Source organism: Rhodnius prolixus, unplaced genomic scaffold (genome assembly GCF_049639745.1).
Source record: "Rhodnius prolixus isolate KJV_2025 unplaced genomic scaffold, Rpr scaffold_8, whole genome shotgun sequence".
Lineage (NCBI taxonomy): Eukaryota > Metazoa > Arthropoda > Insecta > Hemiptera > Reduviidae > Rhodnius > Rhodnius prolixus.
In genome coordinates this window covers 32169046-32192807 of record NW_027411593.1, presented here as the reverse complement: position 1 = coordinate 32192807, position 23762 = coordinate 32169046, and the positions used below count along the sequence as shown (strand labels likewise).

At 34.8% G+C, this 23762-nt stretch overlaps 1 protein-coding gene across 15 annotated transcripts in view; it reads right to left on the bottom strand.

Annotated features, from left to right (window-relative positions):
• LOC141451212 (uncharacterized) overlaps nt 1–23762 on the bottom strand; it is a 122230-nt gene that overhangs the window by 77345 nt on the left and 21123 nt on the right. For 13 of the 15 annotated variants that reach the window (XR_012456587.1, XR_012456600.1, XR_012456588.1 and 10 more), the window contains exons 4-7: nt 12738–12793; nt 5774–5941; nt 5085–5315; nt 1703–2000 (exon numbers count right to left, since the gene is read on the bottom strand). Coding sequence is in view for 3 of the 15 variants with exons in the window: in XM_074122419.1 (XP_073978520.1) it covers nt 5892–5941; nt 12738–12793 (106 nt within the window). In the remaining 12 variants the exon portion in view is untranslated. Of the gene's footprint in view, nt 1–1702; nt 2001–5084; nt 5316–5773; nt 6378–12264; nt 12794–23762 lie in introns of those variants that run through there. The other 2 variants (XM_074122418.1, XM_074122417.1) reach the window with 2 other exon arrangements.

The following is a 23762-nucleotide window of genomic DNA, read 5'->3' as shown; positions in this document are numbered from 1 at the left end:
GAAAGGGAAAAGAGGCCATAGATAAATATAAAAAATAAAATAAAATAAAGAAATTAAATTTAAATATTTATTGTCAGAAAGAATTGCGCAATGACTTTTAAGGAGCGCCTTAACTGTTGGTGGTGAATCAGAGATAATTTTATTGCGTCCGACAACTAATCTTCTCAATAAGAAAATAAAATGAAACATGGTGAGTAAAGAATCACTTGAAATACAATAATATCATTACCATTTTACCTCTTTGTACTGGAATGTGTCTGTTTGTTTGTCAGTAATGTTACATCTGAAAGAAAAAAAGAAAACAACATCTCCAACAACAAAAGATGACTTTGAAGATGTCACTAATTTCCTGGACAAGATAATTGTCTTCAACAAAAAGAATAGTGGTTTTTTATGAGATTTCTTTGCTTATCTTTACTTTTAGGGTCATCAACAATGACTACATTCAAAACAGAAGTTGCTAAGCTATTATTAGATAAGATATTAGACTTCCCCTCTTATTTATTGTTTACAATTTCTTCTCTAAAATTTTGTATTTTTTAAATCATTTAATTACTTTCTCTAAAGAAAGTAATTATATCGTGTCAAAATTATTATTCAGAGTTTTATTAAGAAATGTGAATTTTGAAGTCTACAAAGCCAAAAATTTTAAATTGATAATTCGCTGTAAAGTACTTTTGCTAATCGCTTCCGTCCACGACATCTAATTTGTTAGTAGTAGTAGTAGGACGTAAAGCATGCCTGATCAGATTTATTTTTCTAGCAGAATTCGTTTTAAGAATGCATTGCTGAAGATGTGACGAGAGATTGACTTCCCATCAAGTGACTTTTCATAAATTCACAGCCTTCTCTTCAGAAGGAAATTTTGAGAAGAAACAATACTATGTACGGAAAATTTTCTCCCATTTGAATTTGACAAAGAACAGCATCTCCCGGATTAAGGTCGAAAATCTATCACATTCTGCCCCAAACTTACTCAATCTTGAATAAAAAAGTAAAGTAATCGCCTATTTTTTCAGGCGGGGCTTAACGTCCAACTACGATTTACTAGGTGTCGAGGACGGAGGCGACTAGCAAAAGTACTTTACTATTTCTCATTTAACCATTAAATAAAATCCAAGGCCAAGACCGGGAATCGAACCCAGTACCAACAATGCATATTAGCTTTGCAGGACTCGCCTCTTAACCGCTTGGTTACTACTCAATCTTGAATCAAAAACTATATTTGCGGTCAAATATGACCCCTAATTACTTACTAGGTGAAGATGCTATCCTGGATAATGGAAAATTGATCTAATAATTGTTTACCTAGTGAATGATTAATATTTTCATTTTCTTAATAACATTGATAAATTAAGTGTGCACCAAACTGAGATAGAGAATTAACTACCAAGTTCATCATTTATCTAACGCGCTTCTAAACACGACAGTTACTTTGAACTTTATACAACAAAGTTGGCCTTGTATGACGAACCACTTCTCCACAATGCGCATCAACCACGCTACAGTCTACTGCTCACTAGTATGGTCTCCATGGTTGACATTAAGTTTGGCTTGAGATATTAATGTGTTGGCCGAAGATAGTATGGTGAAAAAGGAGTACGCTAAAGACAACACAAAGCTAGGCCAAACTCTCTAGAGAAGAACCGTCGAGTGTTTAATCTTTACACAGACTAGAATAGAGTTATATATATATACATACCCTGTTGGATTCCCCCCAGAGAGTTCATCCGTCCATCCAGTTGAGCAAGGAGTGTCGGCGGTTAGTTTTCCCAACTGTTTACTATATAGAGCGCACGGGCACGGCATTTGGTGGTGTTTTGTAGACAGGAATGAGCAGCAAATGAGTCGTGTTGTTCCGCAACACAAGATTCTGTAGAAGAGATGATATATATGCTGGCAGTTCTCTCTCTCTCTGGTTATAGGCAAAGTCCTCTGTGAAGAGAGAAGACGAGTTCCGCCTGACAGATTATCACCACACCTAGAGCGCTCAACTCTCTCTAAAACACATATTTACTTTCTGTCTTATTTGAACATTTTTTGTTAATAATTTTCTAATTAAATTGATTTTTTTATTTTCTCTAATTATTCCTTTAAATTCTCTTCCGGTATATTTATTGGATCTATATCTATTTTATATTCCATACATATAAGATTGTGGGAAGAACACCTAGTATTAGCACTACTAAATGACAAAATATTTTTTAGCCATTGAATAATAAATATTATTTCAGAAGCTAATCTGATTAACTTCATACTTTAATGTAATTTGTAATAAAAATCCTTAACAAAAACTTACAGTTTCAAATGTTAAGTATAAGGGTTGATTAAACGCCAAAAGGTACACAAATCAGCGTGTACCCAACATTTCATTAATACTTCATTAATAGTCAAGTAATTCTACTGCATTAATTTTCATTAATAAGTTATTTTTTAGAATTTATTAGATGTCACAGACCCTTATGCTGGCCATTTTCGTCTACAAAATATAATATGTTCAAGTAGCACTGTAGATTGACTGTAATATCTAGTTATTTATAATAATCAAACTATTAATTACAGGTTAAAGAGAAAAACGTTACAAAAAATAAAAAAAATTATGAGGCTAAAAAATTCAAAACTTTTTTTTATAAAAAACTTACATCAATGATTTTGTTTATTTCATTTATTTATTTTTATTTTTAAATAAAAATCGTCGGTTTAAGTTCATTCTTTGATTAAAGCAATTGTTATTTTATGAAGTAGTCAAACGTTTATAATAATAGATAATAATTATCTGGCTTTATCGCAAATAATATAGTTTTCTTCAATTACATTCTCAATCTAGGTATTCATCCCACAATGTTGTATATATGTAATATCGGTAAGACGAATTCAAGACAGTAGCCTACTCTAACTTTGTATTTTTCTACTTTAACATGCTTGTTCATATATATGTAGATATACATATTTTTAGGACAGCTAATTATTCCAGCATTTTACTATAAGTAAAATTAGGGGGACTAAATTAAATTACAATTGAGAAATCAATAATTGTTGTTGAATAATCTACTTGTTATTAACTGTTTGTTATTTGTGCTCACGAATATTTCGGTAAGACGAATTCAAGACAGTAGCCTACTCTAACTTTGTCTTGTTCTACTTTAACATGCATGTACATATATATGTGATTTATCATAATTATAACAAAAAATATTATAAATGAAGTGGCCAGCATAAGGGTCTGTGACATCTAATAAATTCTAAAAAATAACTTATTAATGAAAATTAATGCAGTAGAATTACTTGACTATTAATGAAGTATTAATGAAATGTTGGGTACACGCTGATTTGTGTACCTTTTGGCGTTTAATCAACCCTTATACTTAACATTTGAAACTGTAAGTTTTTGTTAAGGAGATTTTTGTACCTTTTGGATAGATTTTCCTTTTTGTCTATTTTACAAAGTTACATATCTTCTTTACAGATTTTTTTAAAATTTGGAATAAGCAATTCTATCATTATAATCTGATAAGGTGTTAAGTCGGAACCGTAACTACCACTGGAGAGATCTTTTTAAAGAATGATTATAGTTGCGTTCCCCCAAACCATCCTCAATAACAATTTTTTTGAAAAAGCGTTTTGAATAACATAGGAAGGTATTTGTACGTAAATAGCAAAATTAAACTGCGATTTCAGTACTTCCTTTTAAGAGGAGTAAGAAAAATAAACTACGATTGCAGTACTTCTCCCTAAAAGGCAAAGAGGCAAAGATTTTTTAATCGAACGACAATTCATTGATTTAAATCGGTTCATTCATTGATAATTTAAACGATTGCAGTACTTCCTCTTAGTAGGTGCAAGAGCATCAGCAACGTAGAGGAGCTTTAACCACTTATTCGAGCTGAATTTTATCAAAATCGGATTTAGCGTTATAGAAATATTGGTAATAATAGTTTTAGAAAGGGCCTTATTTGGGTGGGGCAAACTCCCCTCCTTATGAGGCACGGCGTCGAGACTTTTAAAGTGCAAATCTGTACAAAATTTCGATTCGAATGACACTTCATTCATGAAAATCGGTTCACGTGTCGATAATTTGCAACGATTGCTATACTTCCCCTCAACAAGTGTAAGAGCTGATCGCCGCTTTAATGTTACGTAGGGGAGCCCTAACCCTATCATCCTACCAAATTTTATCAAAATCGGGCCAAGATTTACAGAGTAATTAGTAATAATAATTTTGGAGGGGGCCTTACATTAAGGGGGCTAACTCCTCTCTTGTTTAATGTACAGCGTCGAGACCCCCAAAAGGCACATCTACATAAAATTCCGAATCGAATGACACCTCATTCATGAAAATCGGTTTGCGCGTTTAGGCGCTACGTTGTTTACAAAAAAGGTAACAACAAGAACAACAAGATTTTTTGAAAAAGCGGTTTTTGCTCATTTTTGGCAACTTTTTTCTCGAAACCTATTAGATCTGGGTTGTTGCAAAAAAATTACAGTTATAAAGGAGGGTTTGCCCTTTATTTTAAAGAAAATTTGGGAATTTTATCTTTTATAGAAAAAGAGAAAAAAATTGTCAAAGTTGGGTGTTTTTCAACGTTACGCTTTTTCGTGCAGTTTTTGACGATCAACCCTTATACAACTGTCCTACCGGACAGTTTTAATTTAGTTAAGTCACTTTATACAACGCAATGGTCGACTTCTTATTTATGTAGACTGCTCTTTAATGCAACGATGTATTACGAGACAATAACTGGATATTGTCGTTGTCCCGTAGCAAAGAAAGAGATTAATCAGCTGCATTCTAATTTCCACTGATGCATAATAAGAATATATTCCATCTTATACTTTTAATATGTCGTTAGATAAAAGATACATCTGCAGTAATACAGTCTACATCGTTTACTTGAATTGAAGTTTCTCATTTTTCTAAACTTTTTGTTTTATGGAGTTAATCGATTTGGCAATTAAAGCATTCATGTAACTGTCACACAATGAAATCCTACCATTTTATCTAATGTATAATAATTTATAAAATTCAATAAGTGCCAGAATTGCTAGTAACTACATCTAACATTAGATATAGAAAGATGCTTTACCGTCAGTGCGTAGAATTTTCGATTGGTGAAGTTAGATATACTTATGGGTGATGTGTAGCTTCCATGCAGTTCCAGTGCATCCAGATTGTGGTTTGTAGAGCTGTGTAGAGCTCTTATTTTCCGTTTGTCGACTAGCCTTTTGATCGTTCGATAACGGAAGTTCCTGCTAGAGATTCTAGGCGAACCGTGTTTGTCCAGGTACTGTTCATGTTGCCGTACATAATTTGCCATCTAGAATTCAATATCTATTAAATAATAATAATTTAAAAAAACTGGTGTGAACCAAAACACCAAAACGACTTTCTATTACCACATTTACACAAACAACCAGAACCTTCATTTCGTTGAAGCTGATTTAATGGAGGACCAGCGGATGTGGAGATTTTAAGTAACTATCGAATAAAGTAAATAATAAGAAAATAAACAGGATATGGCAAGTTATATCTTAAACTCTCAATTACATCCTTCTTTACTAATATTATTTCCAATATCCGTCGATTCCTATTCCGGCTTCTATTTTTCATTTAAACAAGCACGTGTGCAGGAAATAATGTTATTAAATTAATTGTTCATTTTCCTGGTTTAACTTCAGATAAAAAGGATGAAAACAATTAAGTATTTAAAAAAAAAAAACAGTGTTAAAATAATAGTACTGTGTAAAATAAAAAAAATACTTTGAATGCTCTCACCTTGTCAAATTGTGACGACTACTCCAATTTCCTTTGACGCAATTGTACAGGAAATACTTGTTCTGAGAACTACGGACTTCGTCAATCAGAAAAGCTGGAAAAGATGGGCGAATAGTCTTCACATTTTCTCTCGAGCCTTTTCCAGTAACCATTTCAAAACCATGTAACCTTGAACAAGAAAAAAAAAAAGATCTGCTGAGTTCTAATATTCTCAAAATTCTAAATTCACTGAATATTCTTCAAACTCATAATATTTGAGATACATTTAATTCTGACAAACAATACACAGTTTGTAAAATTGTAAGTTACAATGAAATGTAACCTTCCTTATCAAAAAGCCTAATTTAACTCCTCCACGTCTAACGTATGTATATGATATATGTCTAACGTCGATGTATCTTCTGTTCTGATTGTTTACCTAACTTCCTTTCATAGCTAAAATTTGAATTTAAATTTATGAGTGACTTTTTTCCTAATCAAAATTGTGCCTTTTTCCGAGACTTTTTTTTCTGCGAATTTATTTCGGTATCCTTTGCAATAGAAGTGTATTTTAAAAACAAAATCTGCTAACTGCAATATATTAGACAGTGTACCTGAATATGCATTATAATGCAAACTTTCCGCCGCCTCACTGCCCGACTTCGTCAATCCGGGGAATATTGTTATAATTATAGTGCTAAACCTGTGTCCTCTAGAATATACACTGATCCAATTTCTCAGGCATAAGAGTGATCTAATATAAGGATTTAGCGAACCAAGCATAAAAAGGGGGATCCGATGTGAAGGCACTTAAAAAAACATGGCAAATGCAAGGAAGGCCACAAAAATGCTTCACTCGGTGCAATGGAATAAGACCATTTTAAAAGAAAACAAAATGTATGCAGGGGAAAAGTGGACCAACGCTAGCAAAATTAAAAAAGAGGCTAAAGAATATGGAGATGAATTTTCCGAAGAGAACTCTAAGAAAGGAAAGATGGATAAGATGAGAAATGAAAGAACAAGAGAAGTGATAAAAGTAAAAGAGGACAATACCAGAAATTTAGTGAAGAAAAAGAATTGAGTTGGTACGGTCACAAAAGGAGAATGGCCACATACTAGGTAAGATTTACCAATGAGTGCCGCTGGGGAGAAGAAATACCACGACAGATATGAGAGGATGGTATCCCGAAGGAGATAGCGGGTTGCAGTTTGACTGTCGAGGACTGCCTTGACAAGGAGAAGTGGAGGAAGTGCTTTGACCAAAATGGTAACCCTTAAAAGAGTAGGAAGAGGCCGATATAAATAAGAAACTTTAATGAAACTTTTGAAATAATTCTTAAAATAACTATTCTCTAAAATCGCACTACACGTTTACCAATTTTCTGAAATTTGAAACTGCAACAATGCTCTTAATATTATTTGATATAAGTAGCAGGGAAAAGTAAATGATTCACAACTGCACTATTTATCAAATTAAAAAACGAGATTGCCGAAATTTATAGATTAATTATCTACTAGAATTAGAATATAGAAGATGATACTGTGGTTAATGTCGATCAATTTGGCGAATGAGCAAGACGTAAGACTGGTAGACGATTATAACGTAGATTGGGATGTATTTTTGACAGTGTGTGTGGGCTTATTATGCTATCCTTTGCACAATAAGGGAACATCTATTTTAAATTTTATTATTTCTTTTCCGTTTAGGAGAATATTTCACAATTAACCAGTTAAGCGTGTTTGACGTGTATAAACGTCAAACCAAATCTCTATTACGGTGCGTTCGATCTGTATACTCGTTGTGAAAAATATTGCCATTAACTATAAAAGCTAGAAATTTTAATAAAATTCAATAAGAATATTATTTGGTGGGATGTTTCCTTTGTCTTACCAATAGAACTGCGGTGGGAGTCAGCCAAATGATAAGTGGTTGGTACATGTTTGGTTTCCCCATTAAAGATTGGGTAATTAGGCACACAAATAGAATCTCTCAACCTTTGGGCGATGCCTTTTTTACCTTAAATAGAGATTCAGACCTCAGTACGAGCATGATTTGTTTCCTTGTACAAGCTCTTGCATCCCTAGTTAACTAGGGCAATTCATAAATGAAGCTGTGCAAGATTTTGAAAGAGCACAGAATGCTCTATAATTTCAAGCCCCAAAGATTGCTGAAAAAGTCGCTTGCAGTGACTATTACGACGTTGTAAACTTCTAGTTGTTTTGCCCTGCGTTCGACGTGTATACACGTCATTGTCTGATTTTTAATTCCGCACACTGTGGGTTTTTTTTTAAAACTAAATTTAACGCTTAACTGGTTAAATATCCCGATATTTTACATCAACTTTCTTAAATGTAAATCAGTAAAATCAGCAAACCTTTATTTTTCAAATACATAAAATTGAAAAACTGAACTTCTTTTTAAAATTATATTCCAAAATTACTTATTCAATAATAACTTGAAACATGCTGTATTCAGTGTTACTAGCAGTAAGCGGTTTTTCTTCATGCCTGAGGCTTTATGAATACTGGAACAATAGGCATCTTTTATGAAAGAGCTTTCCATACTTTGTCTTAAAGATTAGAAGCTTAAAGTATTCCACGTGTAACAACACAACGCTAATCCTATGGAGCGCGTAAAACAAATTTCAATTATGAATTCCACAATTAGAAAATTATAAAATTTAAAATTTTCTTTTGAATTTTTAATGTTAACTGCACGTTGTATAATCTAAATTACTTCATAAGATAAACATGTATTTTACTATGGGCAAAGTTTTTAACTTTTCCAAACTTTTTTTGTTTAAACTGAGAATTATTTTAGTGTTTTCCACAAAAATTCACTCCAGTTTTTGGAATAACTATTCAAACCATTTTAATGAGAATAATTAAAGTATTTTTATTAACCAATTATTACAAGCAATCCATTCATGAGATTTTTGGAAAATAGATAAATTATAACCTCCCATTAGGTTTTTTTGTTGGGTACTACTCGTATTTCTCTCACTTTCTCGGTGAATGAATGTGTTTGTGAAGAACTTCATAAACTTAAAAATCCTGACGATTTATTGATTTGAATTTTTTTTTTTTTTAGAATATTTTAAATGTTGCTGGTTAAATATCGCTAATTTCATCTTTTCAATATTTTTATATTCCTGACGTTTGGTATTTTCATCTACCAAGTGAGGTTGAATGATCACTTTACTAGAAAGAATTTGACTTCTACTGAATTTCTTTTATTTTCTATCAAATTTTATTCTTAGTACAAAAACGGAACTGATTTTGTTGAATCAGTACATACAGTGTGAAGCGGAAACTTAGTTGAAGTCTCAATTTCTCTACAACACAAACTGATTAATTCAAGTCTGATGAATGAAAAGAGAAACCGGTGAAAAATATTTAAAAAATTGCGAGTTACGAAAGAGAAAAATCAGTGATATTCTTTCTTTTAATCCGATATTCGTGAAAATCAATTCTGCGCTTCTATCTAAACATCTATTTGCAAATATTTATCTTTATTTGAAGCATTAATGGAAAGGGACTAGCACAGGATTTCCGGTTTCGAACCCAGCTGATGGGATAGAATTGCAGTGTTGTCGACGAATGTGAAAGTAATTGTAGTTTGGGTGAGTTGGTAAATCGGCAGTGTAGAGAATATAAAGTAAGGGGGCTAGAATGCTTCCTTGAGGAACTCCAGCGAGTATTGGAAGGATAAGAGAAGTAGAAGAACCTTGTTTGACTTGGAAGAAACGGTCGGAGAGATAAGACTTAAGAATGAGGTAAAAGGTAGAAGGCAGTAGGCGTTTGAGTTTATAAAGCAGCCCTGCGTGCCATACCCAGTCGAATGCCTGAGATATGTCAAGGAAGACACCCGGGCGATACTGCTTTAATTCAAGGGAAGTAGCGATTACATCCACCACTCGATGTGCTTGGAGAACATTCGAGCGATAACTCGAGTCGCATATTCTGGATAGATTTTTGTTGCCAATTTAAAAAAGTTTTTGCATCGTCAAACTGACTTATTTCATTGCAAAATAAATGAAGTAACGAGATGAACTTTTAGGAAAATAATATTCACAACACAGTGAACTCGAAATAAAACTCTTAGCTGCCATCTTTGAAAAATTATAAATACTTTACTTACAATGGTCGCCAGTAAACACAGTTCAGTTTGTTCAATATAACACAGATCTTATCTTTTAATCATATTGATTCCGAAAAAAAAGAATCACCTCGCTAGATAACGCGCTAGCTCCATAGAATTTATGATTATTTCGCCCGTATTATCTATTTACGGGACACATAGTTGTGGTGGGTGGAGTTGACAGCCCCTATGCAGGTGAGAATGATAGAAATGAGGGTCCGACACCTGGAAACTATTTTGGAACTATGATATTATAGTTCTTCTTTTAAGTTCCTAAATTAAATAATTTCAGAAAGAAAAAGAAATCTAAAAATTGTATAAAAGAATTTATTTTTGAATTTAATTACTAAGTAAATGTTATTTTTTTTCCTTTTTTTTTTGTTTGCGCATCAACAGCTGAGGTTATTAGCGCCCGGAGCTTTTTCCAGTGCACTGCCGGCCTCCGGACAGTGTTCTCTCGTTACAGACAACACTGTCCATCACCGGACAGTGAGCTGTAAGAAGCTCCTAGGAAGAGAAAATCTAAGGGTCAGCTGCTGGATTCGAACCCGGGACCTCCGCGTGGGAGTCCAGTATGCTAACCTCATAGCTAATCCCTTCCCTAGTAAATGTTATTATTATTTTTTTTTGTAATCTTTTATTGAAATTCGCAATTGCAACGAAGTGTCGTGAATGAAGATAGGAGAAGGCACCCAGTGGCGACAATCCATTAACGTGAATAGATGCACTAGAGTAGGTCGCGGGGCCATCTTCTCTTCCAATCTCCTTGGAGGATTGCCTGGTAATGTGGAAGAAGATAAGTGTTCAATTAAAGGATTAGGATGAGCTGCTGTAAAGGAATGAAATTTTAATAAACGAGTTTTAGCAAGAACTTTAACGACAGGGATTTTGAGATCATTATGGTTGGTGAGGTTAGAAATATAGAATGGAGCGTTAAGTAGTTTTCGTAGTATTTTTGATTGTAAAGTCTGGGTGCGATCCCCATACTTCGATGCCGTATGACCAAATAGGTCGCAGTAACAGCAGGTATAAGTGTCTTTTGTTTTTTGTAGGTTAAGTTTAGATCGTTTGCCAAGTAGTCTGGCGAGAAGTTTTGTAGCGTTGGTTCCTTTCTTGTCTTTTCTGTCTAGTATGGGGATTCCATGTCAACCGTTTGTCTAGCTAGATACAGTCCAAGGCAGTGTACGAGGGTCGTTTGAAAAGTCCGTGCAAAAATAAAAACTACTTAATTTTTTGGGGTAAACCTTTTTTATTTTTCAACATAGTCTCCTTTTAGGCTTATACACTTCGTCCAACGCTGCTCTAGTTTGTTGATCCCTTCCGAATAATAGGATTTGTCCAAGTCTGAAAAATAGCCATTCGTTTCTGCAATCACCTCCTCGTTTGAATAAAATCTTTTTCCCGCCAGCCATTTCTTCATATTGGGGAACAAATAGTAGTCCGAGGTAGCCAAGTCTGGAGAATAGGGGGGATTTGAAACGAGTTGGAACCCTATTTCCATTAATTTTGCTACCACAACTGCTGAGGTGTGAGCTGGTGCGTTGTCGTGATGGAAAAGGACTTTTTTGTGGGCCAATCGTGGGCGTTTTTCTTGCAGCTCGGTTTTCAAACGGTCCAATAACGATGAATAATATGCACCTGTAATAGTTTTACCCTTTTACAGATAGTCGATGAGGATTATTCCTTGCGAATCCCAAAAGACAGTCGCCATAATCTTTCCGGCCGAAGGAACGGTCTTCGCCTTTTTTGGCGCAGATTCCCCCTTGGTAACCCATTGTTTAGATTGTTCTTTGGTCTCAGGAGTGTAGTGATGTATTCATGTTTCATCCACAGTGACGAAACAACGCTTAAAGTCCTGCGGATTCTTCTGGAACAGCTGCAAACCGTCCTTGCAACACTTCACACGATTTCGTTTTTGGTCAAGCGTGAGCAATCGCGGCACCCATCTTGCGGATAGCTTTGTCATGTCCAAATGTTGAGGCAAAATATTATGTAACCGTTCATTCGAGATGCCCACAGCACTAGCAATCTCACGCACCTTCACTCTTCTGTCATCCATCTCCATATCATGGATTTTATCAATGATTTCTGGAGTAGTAACCTCAACAGGGCTTCCAGAACGTTCAGCGTCACTTGTGTCCATATGGCCACTCCGAAAATTTTGAAACCACTTATAAACTGTTCTAATCGAAGGTGCAGAGACACCATAATGTTTATCAAGCTTCTCTTTAGTCTCCTCAGGCGTTTTGCCTTTCATAAAGTAGTGTTTAATCAACACACGAAATTCTTTTTCGTCCATTTTTTGAAAAATCACTCGACTTCCTTGATTCAAACGAATGCCAAACACAAAGAAATAGACCGATCTGGCTGAAACTTGGTGTGTGTTCTTCCAAGAGATGCTACTAACTAAACATAACCTCGATACGCGCCAGTGGTGCTATCTCTCTGACTTAGCACGGACTTTTCAAACGACCCTCGTACTTTGTCCACAGTTGGTATAGGAGTTTGGTTCAAGATGATGGGAGGTAGGATTTTTTGTCTTACGAGTAAATATTGATTTAGTAACGTTAGTTTTGATTCACCATTTGATAAGCCAGTCCTGTAAGTGGTTGATGTGCATTTGAAGAGCACGTGCAGCGATAAGAGGATCGGAATGAGGAGATAAGATTGCAGTATCATCGGCAAAGGTGGAAAGTATGGTATTTAGATGTTGAGGTATATCTGGGGACCTAAGACGCCGCTCTGGGGAACACCAGCTCTGGCTAGACGGATGCCAGAGTCTGGTGTAGTAAGTAGTTAAAAGACGAAATAAGATAGAGAAATTATAAAAATACAAAAACTCACCCTTAGAGTCGAACAATTCATTAGCAATCTTCAACAAAGAAGAGAGATAGAATCTTCTGAAACAAAAAAGTGTTTTTTGAAAAGTGTGAAATGTGGAACACTTTATTATTACATTAAATTGTAGTAATTACATTAATAATCTATTCAACATAAAATTATTACGTTATTTTGATCGTACGATTAATGTACAAATGAGAACTTCCCAAGTACACTCAACTGTGGTGGATAAAACAATGGATGGTAAAATGGATAGACTTTTCAGTCTAGCATGGGGTTCCATGTCAACCGTTTGTCTAGGTGCAGTTCAGGGTAGTGTACTTTGTCCCACAGTTGGTACAGGAGTTCGGTTCAAGATGATGGGAGGGAGGATTATCCGTCTAAGAGTAAATACTATAAATATTGATTTAGTAACGTTAGTTTTGATTCACCATTTGATAAGCCAGTTATTATTAAAAATAAAAACAAAAATCCTTGAAAAATTATCCTTTACCCTTAAAATGAAGTATAGTTAACTTTTATTTATATTCTACCCGGTTAAGTGAAAAGAACAGAAATTCAATCATGACTTGGAATAAATGCTGAACGAAAAACAGCGTTTAATGAACCAGCCATCAGCATGTTAATAAGTCGCCCACATTAATTCTATAAAACTGCTTGAATTTTTAATGATGCTGAACGCGTTCACATTGTACTTTTATTTTTTACTGGGGCCAAGTGTATTGAAATCGATAATGAATAATCGAGATTTTCTCTACTTTAGTTTTCTCTCATAATCAATCCGCTTTTACTTTATATTTTGTCTTTTTTTACTTTTTCTTACTTGTCGAAAATACAAAATATTGTGGATAATTAAAAATTTTGGGAAAATGAGTTTTCTTAAATAGGTAATATCCGTTTTTGAGATGCTTGCAAAGTCAGGTGTTTATAAGAACAAAATACGAATATCAAAAACAGAACAAAAATTGCAAATAGTTGAAATTTTATAATTCGATTGGAGATAACGTACGAAAATTGTAGGGTGATGCAAAAGGTAAGTGATGTCCTAGTTGTTAGGCTAGGATTATCCTTTAAGATACCTTAAGAAATACACCTTGTAGTTAGAAATAATTTAGCCGATTCTAATTGAAGACTATACGGAAATAAGGGGTTAAGTCTAATTTTGACGAAAATGAGTTTTTGGCCACACTCAAAATTTCAGATGGGTCAACTTAGATTAGATTAGACTAGGGCGGCCTCAAGGCCTACGTCACTGCGACCCCTTTGGATCTATTGTGACTCCCCTTACTCTTTACCCTTTAAAACTCCCTTTACCCTTATAAGACTCTTAATGCTGGAGAACGACTCTTGGGCAAAGCTCACAGGCCTTGGTTTTCCTCCCCGAGAAGTAACATCCTTAGCCATACGAGCCCCTCACACTGGCACACAACACGTGCAGTGCCGTTTTCTCCTCTACCTGACAGAACCTACAGAGGCTATCATCTGCTAGGCCCAGGCGATGCCTGTGTTTCCTGAGCCTGCAGTGGTCAGTTAATAAGCCTACTTTTCATCCTTATAGCCCCACGGCCTTGTCAGATTATTTCTGCAGTCAGCCTCGGTGAATAGCCTTTAATGAACTCCTTCGCCTGTCTCTGCCCAGTGGTGACACACGCTCCTTTTTAGCGTCAGCTATCTGTAAGAGTAGTTTTGACTAAAATGTCTTGTACAGTCCGTATGTTTGTAGGTTTGGCTGAACCCCACAGCTGTAGTCCGTAAGTCCACATAGGTTTGAGGATAGTACTGTATATTAATCGTTTGAGTTCAATGGGTAATTTGGAGCGTCGTCTAAGTAGTCTGTAAAGCAGTTTCGCACGTTTCGTCATTGCCTGTCTTTTAAGTCTAGTGTGTGGGTTCCAAGTGAATCGTTTGCCTATGTAGAGCCCAAGGTAGCGCACCAGATCTGTACAAGGAAGAGGATTGCTGTTGAAGAGGACAGGTGGACAGGAGCCCCGACGTCCCACTAATATAAGCATTATTCACTGATTTTTGATCATTAATCTAAAGATATTTTACTAAATTTTGTTATTTCTACTAACAAATTTTTTTACCTAACAAATTTCAATATCCACGTTATTTATAATATTTAAATAAGTTAATAATTCCCCCACTCTAGACTTAAAAGAACAGAACTGAACAGACGCTATCGACTACTTAAAAGACTCTTAGACGACAGATCAAAACTCTCTCTTGACAACAAAAGACTAATTTATACAACTATTTTAAAACCCATCTTGGCGTATGGAATAGAGCTGTGGGGTTCAACCAAACGCTCTAATCTTCAAAGGATTCAATCTCTACAATCTAAAATTCTTCGAACTATTGTACACGCTCCTTTTTATGTCTCCAACTTGACTATACACACTGACCTTAACATCCCTTTTGTCACCACAAGTTGCTAAAACAAGATACAGAAAACTCCACTTCAACCTGCAATCTCATATAAATCCTCTAGCTAAAAATCTTTCTTCTAGAACTCTTCCTGACAACCCGACAAGACGCCTTAAGAGACAGTGGCCTCGTGATCTCCTCTCAAGTGAAGAGAGCGACTAATAGCCTATTCTGGAGTGTTACCGCTGGGTAACTTCTCCACTCGTATTCTTCTGTTATTTGTTGTTACTGTTATCACTGTTACTTATAGCGCTAACGCGCTGATTGTAGCAAAAATAAACGCAAAAAAAAGTTTATAATTCTAGTATGGGGGAAAAAGTTAACTAAACAAAGATTCTTTCTAACAACCGTAAAATAACTTTTTGGTATTTATAAGAATAAACTTCAAGTGTACCATAAGTAATTCAAAAACTGATGAAACAATTTTCCTTTACTTGGAAAATAAACTTACATTTCAAACGGAAACTTTCTGTAAGTAGCTTAAGTACTAGAGGGAAATTGTAATTTGTTAACTTCTTTTAGCAAAACTATGATATGTGGGACTTAACAGTGTTCTGTAAAATTGCAATATAAGTTATTATGAACTTAGAAAGATATAGTGTATCTGGATTATGTAAATAATTAGAAAGCTTCTTCAAAAAACTTAATATCTGTTTTAAATAAATGTGTAATATTTAAGTTATGTAGTAATTGAAGACTACACGGGAAGAAAGGGTTAATTAATCCATTTTATAGATTTTTCATGAGAGCAACTTTAATGTTTGAAACGTTACAGTTTCAGTGTTCAATGAAATATGCTTTTTTATTTTGTACAGTGCATTGAATGTTCTTAAAAGTATCAAACAAATATTTTTGAAAATTGGGGGGCCTCTGTGTCTATTTGTCTGTATGTTTATTTTCTAGTTTCTTAGTATAACCTTCGAATCAGATTGTGAAAATGAGAATATAATGTAATTTAAAGATCATATTTCACTATATAAACTCCATGCAACTCCCACGACCAAATTCTATTTATCTGTCAGTCTAGTCGTCTATCATACAGGGGTGTTCATGACTGGTTTTCAGAAAATAATAATATTGTTTACAAGTTTTCTGCTTTTCTTTTGAATGACTTATGTAAATTATAATATATAACTTTCATAAAACCAGACAAAAAAATTAATACAGCTTAGAAATCCACACCTGCAGGACTTCGCTCTTACTGCCCGTGTTTTGGATGGACTTCACCCGTTTTCTCAGTGTATACCATGTACGAGGGTCGTTTGAAAAGTCCTTGCAAAAATAAAAACTACATAATTTTTTGGGGTAAACCTTTTTTATTTTTCAACATAGTCTCCTTTTAGGCTTATACACTTCGTCCAACGCTGCTCTAGTTTGTTGATCCCTTCCGAATAATAGGATTTGTCCAAGTCTGAAAAATAGCCATTCGTTTCTGCAATCACCTTCTCGTTTGAATAAAATATTTTTCCCGCCAGCCATTTCTTCATATTGGGGAACAAATAGTAGTCGAGGGAGCCAAGTCTGGAGAATAGGGGGGATGTGAAACGAGTTGGAACCCTATTTCCCCATACTAGAATTATAAACTTTTTTTTGCGTTTATTTTTGCTACAATCAGCGCGTTAGCGCTATAAGTAACAGTGATAACAGTAACAACAAATAACAGAAGAATACGAGTGGAGAAGTTACCCAGCGGTAACACTCCAAAATAGGCTATTAGTCGCTCTCTTCACTTGAGAGGAGATCACGAGGCCACTGTCTCTTAAGGCGTCTTGTCGGGTTGTCAGGAAGAGTTCTAGAAGAAAGATTTTTAGCTAGAGGATTTATATGAGATTGCAGGTTGAAGTGGAGTTTTCTGTATCTTGTTTTAGCAACTTGTGGTGACAAAAGGGATGTTAAGGTCAGTGTGTATAGTCAAGTTGGAGACATAAAAAGGAGCGTGTACAATAGTTCGAAGTATTTTACATTGAAGAGATTGAATCCTTTGAAGATTGGAGCGTTTGGTTGAACCCCACAGCTCTATTCCATACGCCCAGATGGGTTTTAAAATAGTTGTATAAATTAGTCTTTTGTTGTCCAGAGAGAGTTTTGATCTGTCGTCTAAGAGTCTTTTAAGTAGTCGATAGCGTCTGTTCAGTTCTGTTCTTTTAAGTTTAGAGTGGGGGAATTATTAACTTATTTAAATATTATAAATAACGTGGATATTGAAATTTGCTAGGTAAAGAAATTTGTTAGTAGAAATAACAAAATTTAGTAAAATATCTTTAGATTAATGATCAAAAATCAGTGAATAATGCTTATATTAGTGGGACGTCGGGGCTCCTGTCCACCTGTCCTCTTCAACAGCAATCCTCTTCCTTGTACAGATCTGGTGCGCTACCTTGGGCTCTACATAGGCAAACGATTCACTTGGAACCCACACACTAGACTTAAAAGACAGGCAATGACGAAACGTGCGAAACTGCTTTACAGACTACTTGGACGACGCTCCAAATTACCCATTGAACTCAAACGATTAATATACAGTACTATCCTCAAACCTATGTGGACTTACAGACTAGAGCTGTGGGGTTCAGCCAAACCTACAAACATACGGACTGTACAAGACATTTCAGTCAAAACTACTCTTACAGATAGCTGACGCGCCTTTCTACGGTGACTAACCTCACTCTTCGCAACGACCTCTACATCCCCAATCGTACAAACAATTCGCCAAGATTAAATACCAAAAATTCTATACTACTCTCTACTTGTACTGTCTCTCGTCTCCTCTGACATCCCTAGCAATACTCCTCGACGACTGAATCGCCAGTGGCCCCGCGACTTCCTCGCAGTCTGAAGGCCTAAAAATTCTACCACTTGGTAGTTTTTCTCCTCCTGCTCTTCACGTACCAATTAATTACTCTTGTACTTCCTGATTTAGTTATTGTATATATGTATACACAGATTGTAGATAACTTAATAGAGAGAATTTATTGACTTCAAATTAATAACTTTAAGATTGAAGCTGTAAGTTGTTCGTTTTTAAATTAATTTATTGTTAGCTAATTTGTAATAGGGGCCTCCATTGGGAAGTAAGGTACAACCTCCGTTGTGCCCCCCTAAAGATAACAGTCCTGTTCATCATTCAAGAACTATAAGGTTAAGACCTAATTTCCGGCAAGACTCTAACAAATGTTTACTAGTATTTTCTTAGGGTTTAGGGCTTCCATGATTACGAAGTAGGAAAAAAAGGGTTCTTTATAAGATATGTATCTTCCTCAACTCTCAGGCCAAGAATCTGTTTTTACATCTTCATTTTTTTAATGTACAAGACTTGAAGAATTGTTTTGTTTTGCTGTTACAGATTGGTTTGAACTTCTACGGATTCGTTCACACATAAGGGTCAAATTCAGAAGGCTAATTGAATATTGACCCTTCTTGCCTCACAATGTTGGTAAGATTATTTGGCTACTTTTTTATATGAAACATTATTTTCTCATTAATGAAGAAGCAGTAATGTAACTAAGACCATTATCCCAGCCGCGGTTGCTTTTTATAACGGCTACAATGTCTAAATAAAATAAGTTCCCAGTGGTTATTTCTGACAGTTCATCGATAAATTCTAGGAGCGCTAGGCAATATTGGGTTACAAGAACACCAGCACTTCTCACCGATGGATTTATCTATTGCGAAGTCTTGTTAGACCTAATAGTGGACTATCAGTTAGCCGCTAAATGCTCATTTTGAAGTTGTGAATCAATTGAAGTTGTAAGTTGGTCGATTTAAGAAGATCACTCAAGAAGAAATCTTAATTCTTAAATCTGGTAAGCTGAACCAGATCAGCCCGCCTAGCTTCATTTGTCGGCACTTTTTTTCAGCCAGAATTTGTTCAGGTCTTAGAACAGTGTTCTTGGCTTCATTAAGTTCCCTTCTGGCACTGAGTTAACGAGACAGAAACATAGTGTAGTTGGAATTTCTACCCTAAACTGTTTAATCAACCTCTGATGAGATGAAAGTCCCAAACCGGTTTAGAAATACAATAAATTTGTCCGCTACGATGGTACTATGAGAACTTAGTAATTAAGCCATATTTGCAATAGTGCAGAAAACAATTATGCAAAAATTGTCTACAATTTGGGATCAAATAAGTCCAGGAAAAATGGTCGACCAAAGTGAATATCTTCCTCTTGTGGATCCCTCTTCCTTGGTCTCTTCCTAGACAAACGGACTCCCGTTGAAACCACGCACTAGACTTCAAAAACAAGCGAAATGTCAAAACATGAGAAACTTCTTGACTAACTACAAGGACGACCTATAAAATTGCCATTGCCATTAGAATTCAAACGAAATACAATACTATTTGTCAAATTTATGTGGTACCCTACTAATTTTGAACAAAATTTAGAATAATAGTGGATCCATTATTCAGGGCAGCGTTTCCCAACCTGTGGTATACGAGTTGCTGGTTGGTATTACACGAAAAATAATCAATAATGGCGGACAAACAAAATTTAAAAAAAATTAAAGCATAAAAATATCACAGAAACGTTTTTTCCTATAATACATAAAAATTATTTTAATTAATAATATTATACAATAAAGTTGTTAGTATGTACAGTAATAAGGTTAGTCTGTCTCAAGATATACGAGAAAACATAACACATTTAACTGGATTAAAATTGTCTTTCATGGAGTACTTTCCAAAACCCGAAAATACAAATGATAATTTTATTTCAAACCCCTTCTATAAAGAAAATTTAGGAAAAGCTACATCATTATCAATAAAAGGTAAAGAAAATTTAATAGAATTATCATGTGACAGAACTTAAATGATAACTATGTAAAAATCTGCTTAAAGAGACTGATTGCAATGAGTAAGCTCTATCCAAGCAACTTTTCTTTTTTTTTTTTTAATTTTTTATTGAAATTTGCAACTGCAAGAACGATTGTTGCAACAAGCAATTGTGATAAAATAATGTAACAGGTGATAAGGATAAAGTATAACAGAAGATAGGTGTTTTAAGAGAGGGTTAGGATGAGCTGTTTTAGAGGAATGAAATTTGAGGAAACGATTTCAACATTAAGCGAAGCAACATTAAATTTAATTGTTTCGTACAGGTAGTTGAATGCTCAAAAGAAATTAATTTAGAATATTTGGGCACAAATATAATAATCCTTAAAGAAGAACTTTGTAAATTAATTAATAATCTTGAAGAGAAAAATATGTACGCAATTGTTAATTATTTAAAAAAGGGTTTAAAACTAAGATCTTACACTTTACAAAGTTTATAAAGTGAACATGAACTTGGAACTCCTTTGCAACAGATACATTGTATCTCTATTCAAATAAAGGTAATAATAGTAAAATAACACATTCGGAATAACAAATTTCACGGAATACAATCATTTTTACGTACAATTTAGCATGATGTACTGCCAAGTGGTTCGCTAACCAAAAAACGTTGGGAAACGCTGATTTAGGGAATGCAGAAAAATTAGGAATCAAATTAATAAGCTGTCCATAGGGAAGGGATTAGCTATGAGGTTAGCATACTGGACTCCCACGCGGAGGACCCGGGTTCGAATCCAGCAGCTGACCCTTAGTATTTTCTCTTCCTAGGAGCTTCTTACAGCTCACTGTCCGGTGATGGACAGTGTTGTCTGTAACGAGAGAACACTGTCCGGAGGCCGGCAGTGCACTGGAAAAAGCTCCGGGCGCTAATGACCTCAGCTGTTGATGCGCCAAAAAAAAAAAAAAATAAGCTGTCCATCTTTTTCTTTTATTGAATAGAAGAAAACGAATACATTATTTTTAAAAATATATTTTTCGTTTAACTTGTGGCGTAATAAATAATGGAAAAATAAGAACCGCTATACAGAGTTAGGACAATCAACCAAATCCCTTAGGTTGATTCCCAAAGGAAGCTGGTTGGTTACGCGGCCGCTATGGTTTCACAATCAATAGCAAAATCCTGGGAACGTTATATAAACATTATTTGAAATTCATTCACCAATGCATTGTATTTAGATAAATGTGAAATACATTGTTTTTAACGTGAATTTCCAATATTTGATTGTTATTCTTCAAATTTAATGTTTGAATTTATAATTATTAAATAAATAAATCAACGAAATAAGGATTATACAAATGGACTCTTTTTAGTGTCAATATTTTAGCAACCAATTTCCTCGTTTGACTTTACGAGACAGTTGAAGTGGAAATAATTCCAAAAATGGAATTCTTTATCGATGAAATTTGGAAAAACAAATCAATAGACTATTCAATTTAAACGTTTTCAAAATTACTGCAGAAAAATATCTAGCGTTTGGAAATTCAATTTCTGCAACAAAATGAACAGCTCAACTGTCAGAAAGATATAATTCTTGAATCTCGCAAGAAAATCTTACACCAGAATCTGTCTGTTGAGATTTGCTTGAAAAGACAAAAAGCTCCGTGTTTTTTTTTTAGCTCCGAATTAGTGGCTTTTACCAATTGGTAATAATTTGTATGTACCGGCGTTGGTGTAGCATAACCCAAAACAAAACACAAAAAATATTTTGAATTGAAGCTAATCATTGTAGAGCGGAAATAGAATCAGTCAACCCCGGAAGTGACACACTACTACATGTTTAAAGTTTCATCTTCAAGTGATTTTCTGAAATGTTTGGTTCAAACATACACACACACTAGAGGGAGTGGCTAATTTTTAAAAAAAACACTTTCAGCGTAGAACAGGTATTTTTCTACCGAAAGCTCGAAAATGAAAATTGCGAATGTCCTTATTTAGGTAAGAGAGAATAAGTAGTACAAGGAAAATTGTTAGAGAAAGGATTAGCTATGCGGTTAGCGTATTGGATTCCCACGCTAAGATCCCGGGTTCGAATCCATCCAGCTGCTAGCCCTTAGATTTTCTCTTCCTAGGAGCTTCTTTCAGATTACTGTTCAGTGATGGACATTGTTGTCTGGAATAATTAGAGAACACTGTCTGGACAGGCTTCGGGCGCCAATAACGTCAGATATTGACGCGCCTTAAATAATTATTTTTTGAAAATAAATACCAAATTGTTTAATTATAATAAAATTGGATCATCATTGTTAAAAACCGGATGTAAACATAATCTTTTTAATAAAAAAAAAAAATTTAACCCTCACTAGTGTATAGTTTTACACTATCATGGAGATTTGCCTATAAACAAGTTTGCCAACATAAAACAGGGACTTAGTAAAAACACTTTAGCGTTAAATGTTGACTTTGCTGCATCCGTTAAAACTTCAGAAAAGAGAATCTAAGAACATGCTGAAATTAAATTTGAAGCAGGTTACCCCCCTCTGCCCTTTGAAAGAGAGGGGATTCAGTTGTGTGAAAGCTTTCTTTAAAGTTGCATTTATGTGCAAGGTTTATGCACAATTTACATTGCGCTTGTGAAGTAATATTGATTTTTCTTTTTTTTTTAAATTCTAATTGAGGTTCACCTCACTAAAAAAGGAACTACAGTACAACCTCGATTAACTGGCTATCGGTTAACCAGGATTCGGATTAACCGGGATCATGTTGAGTCATCATAAGAATACCTGGATCGGCGCCGAAACAAAAGTTTCAGTGGCGGCAGGAATTTTTTTTGTTTTCCGATGTAACATAATTGTACAATAAAATTACTATACAGTTGGTGAGAAAAGTATTTTTTGAGCCATGGATTCGCTGTATAACAAAATACAAAATTCAGAACATGTTAGTGAGGCTGTTAAACAGACCATCTGTCAATAATAACCAGAATGCAGGAGTTCTATGTAAATACTATTTTGTCACGTAATATATGCATTGGTTGATTGTGCACACTTATCTCTTGATTTTGCAATGAGCCAGCCATGATTGATGCAGTTTGATGACACGTTAGGTATGATTTTTCTTTCAGACAGAAACGCAACCAAAAATAAATAAATAAATAAACTGGGAAATCTGTAAATTAGTCCATATATTACGGCCAACTGGCATTCTACCTGACTGCTTAACCCCCCCTTCCACAAAAGTGCCCTTAATGGAAGTATTAGAGAAAATTTTTTCGAATAAAAGTTAAAGAACTATTTGAAAGCTATAAATATAACAAGTTTGAAGAAAATCAGAAAAGCGGTTTTTGAAATAAAGGGAAAAAAGTGAAAAATCTATTCAGTAAAGTGGTATTTCCGGTGGACCTATATTGACCAAAAATTTTTGGACGCTTCCTCTGGAGTCACTTGAACGAAATACCAAATTTGAACATTCTACGACTTTCTGTTCCTGAGATATAGCGGAAAAACTAACTGCAGAGCAGTAAAGTCAGTCCAAACCTAAGGCATCAAGGCACGATGGGTTAGACAGAGCAAATTTAGTAGGAAAAATAACAGAATTCCAAGAATCACTGGATCTCTAACCCAACCTGCCTTAGCCGTGCTTTTTTAATATTACTTCTCTCATTTCTCTTTAACGAGCCGAATGCGATCGGCTTTTTTCGGCTATTTTCGGCACAACTGACCATTAATATTTAAATATTTACTTTATTTCAAATAATGCGCATACTCACTTCCTCTTACCACTATCTATGCTGTCGCGTTTTCTTAAAAACTAGAATTTCTACCGGAAGTAG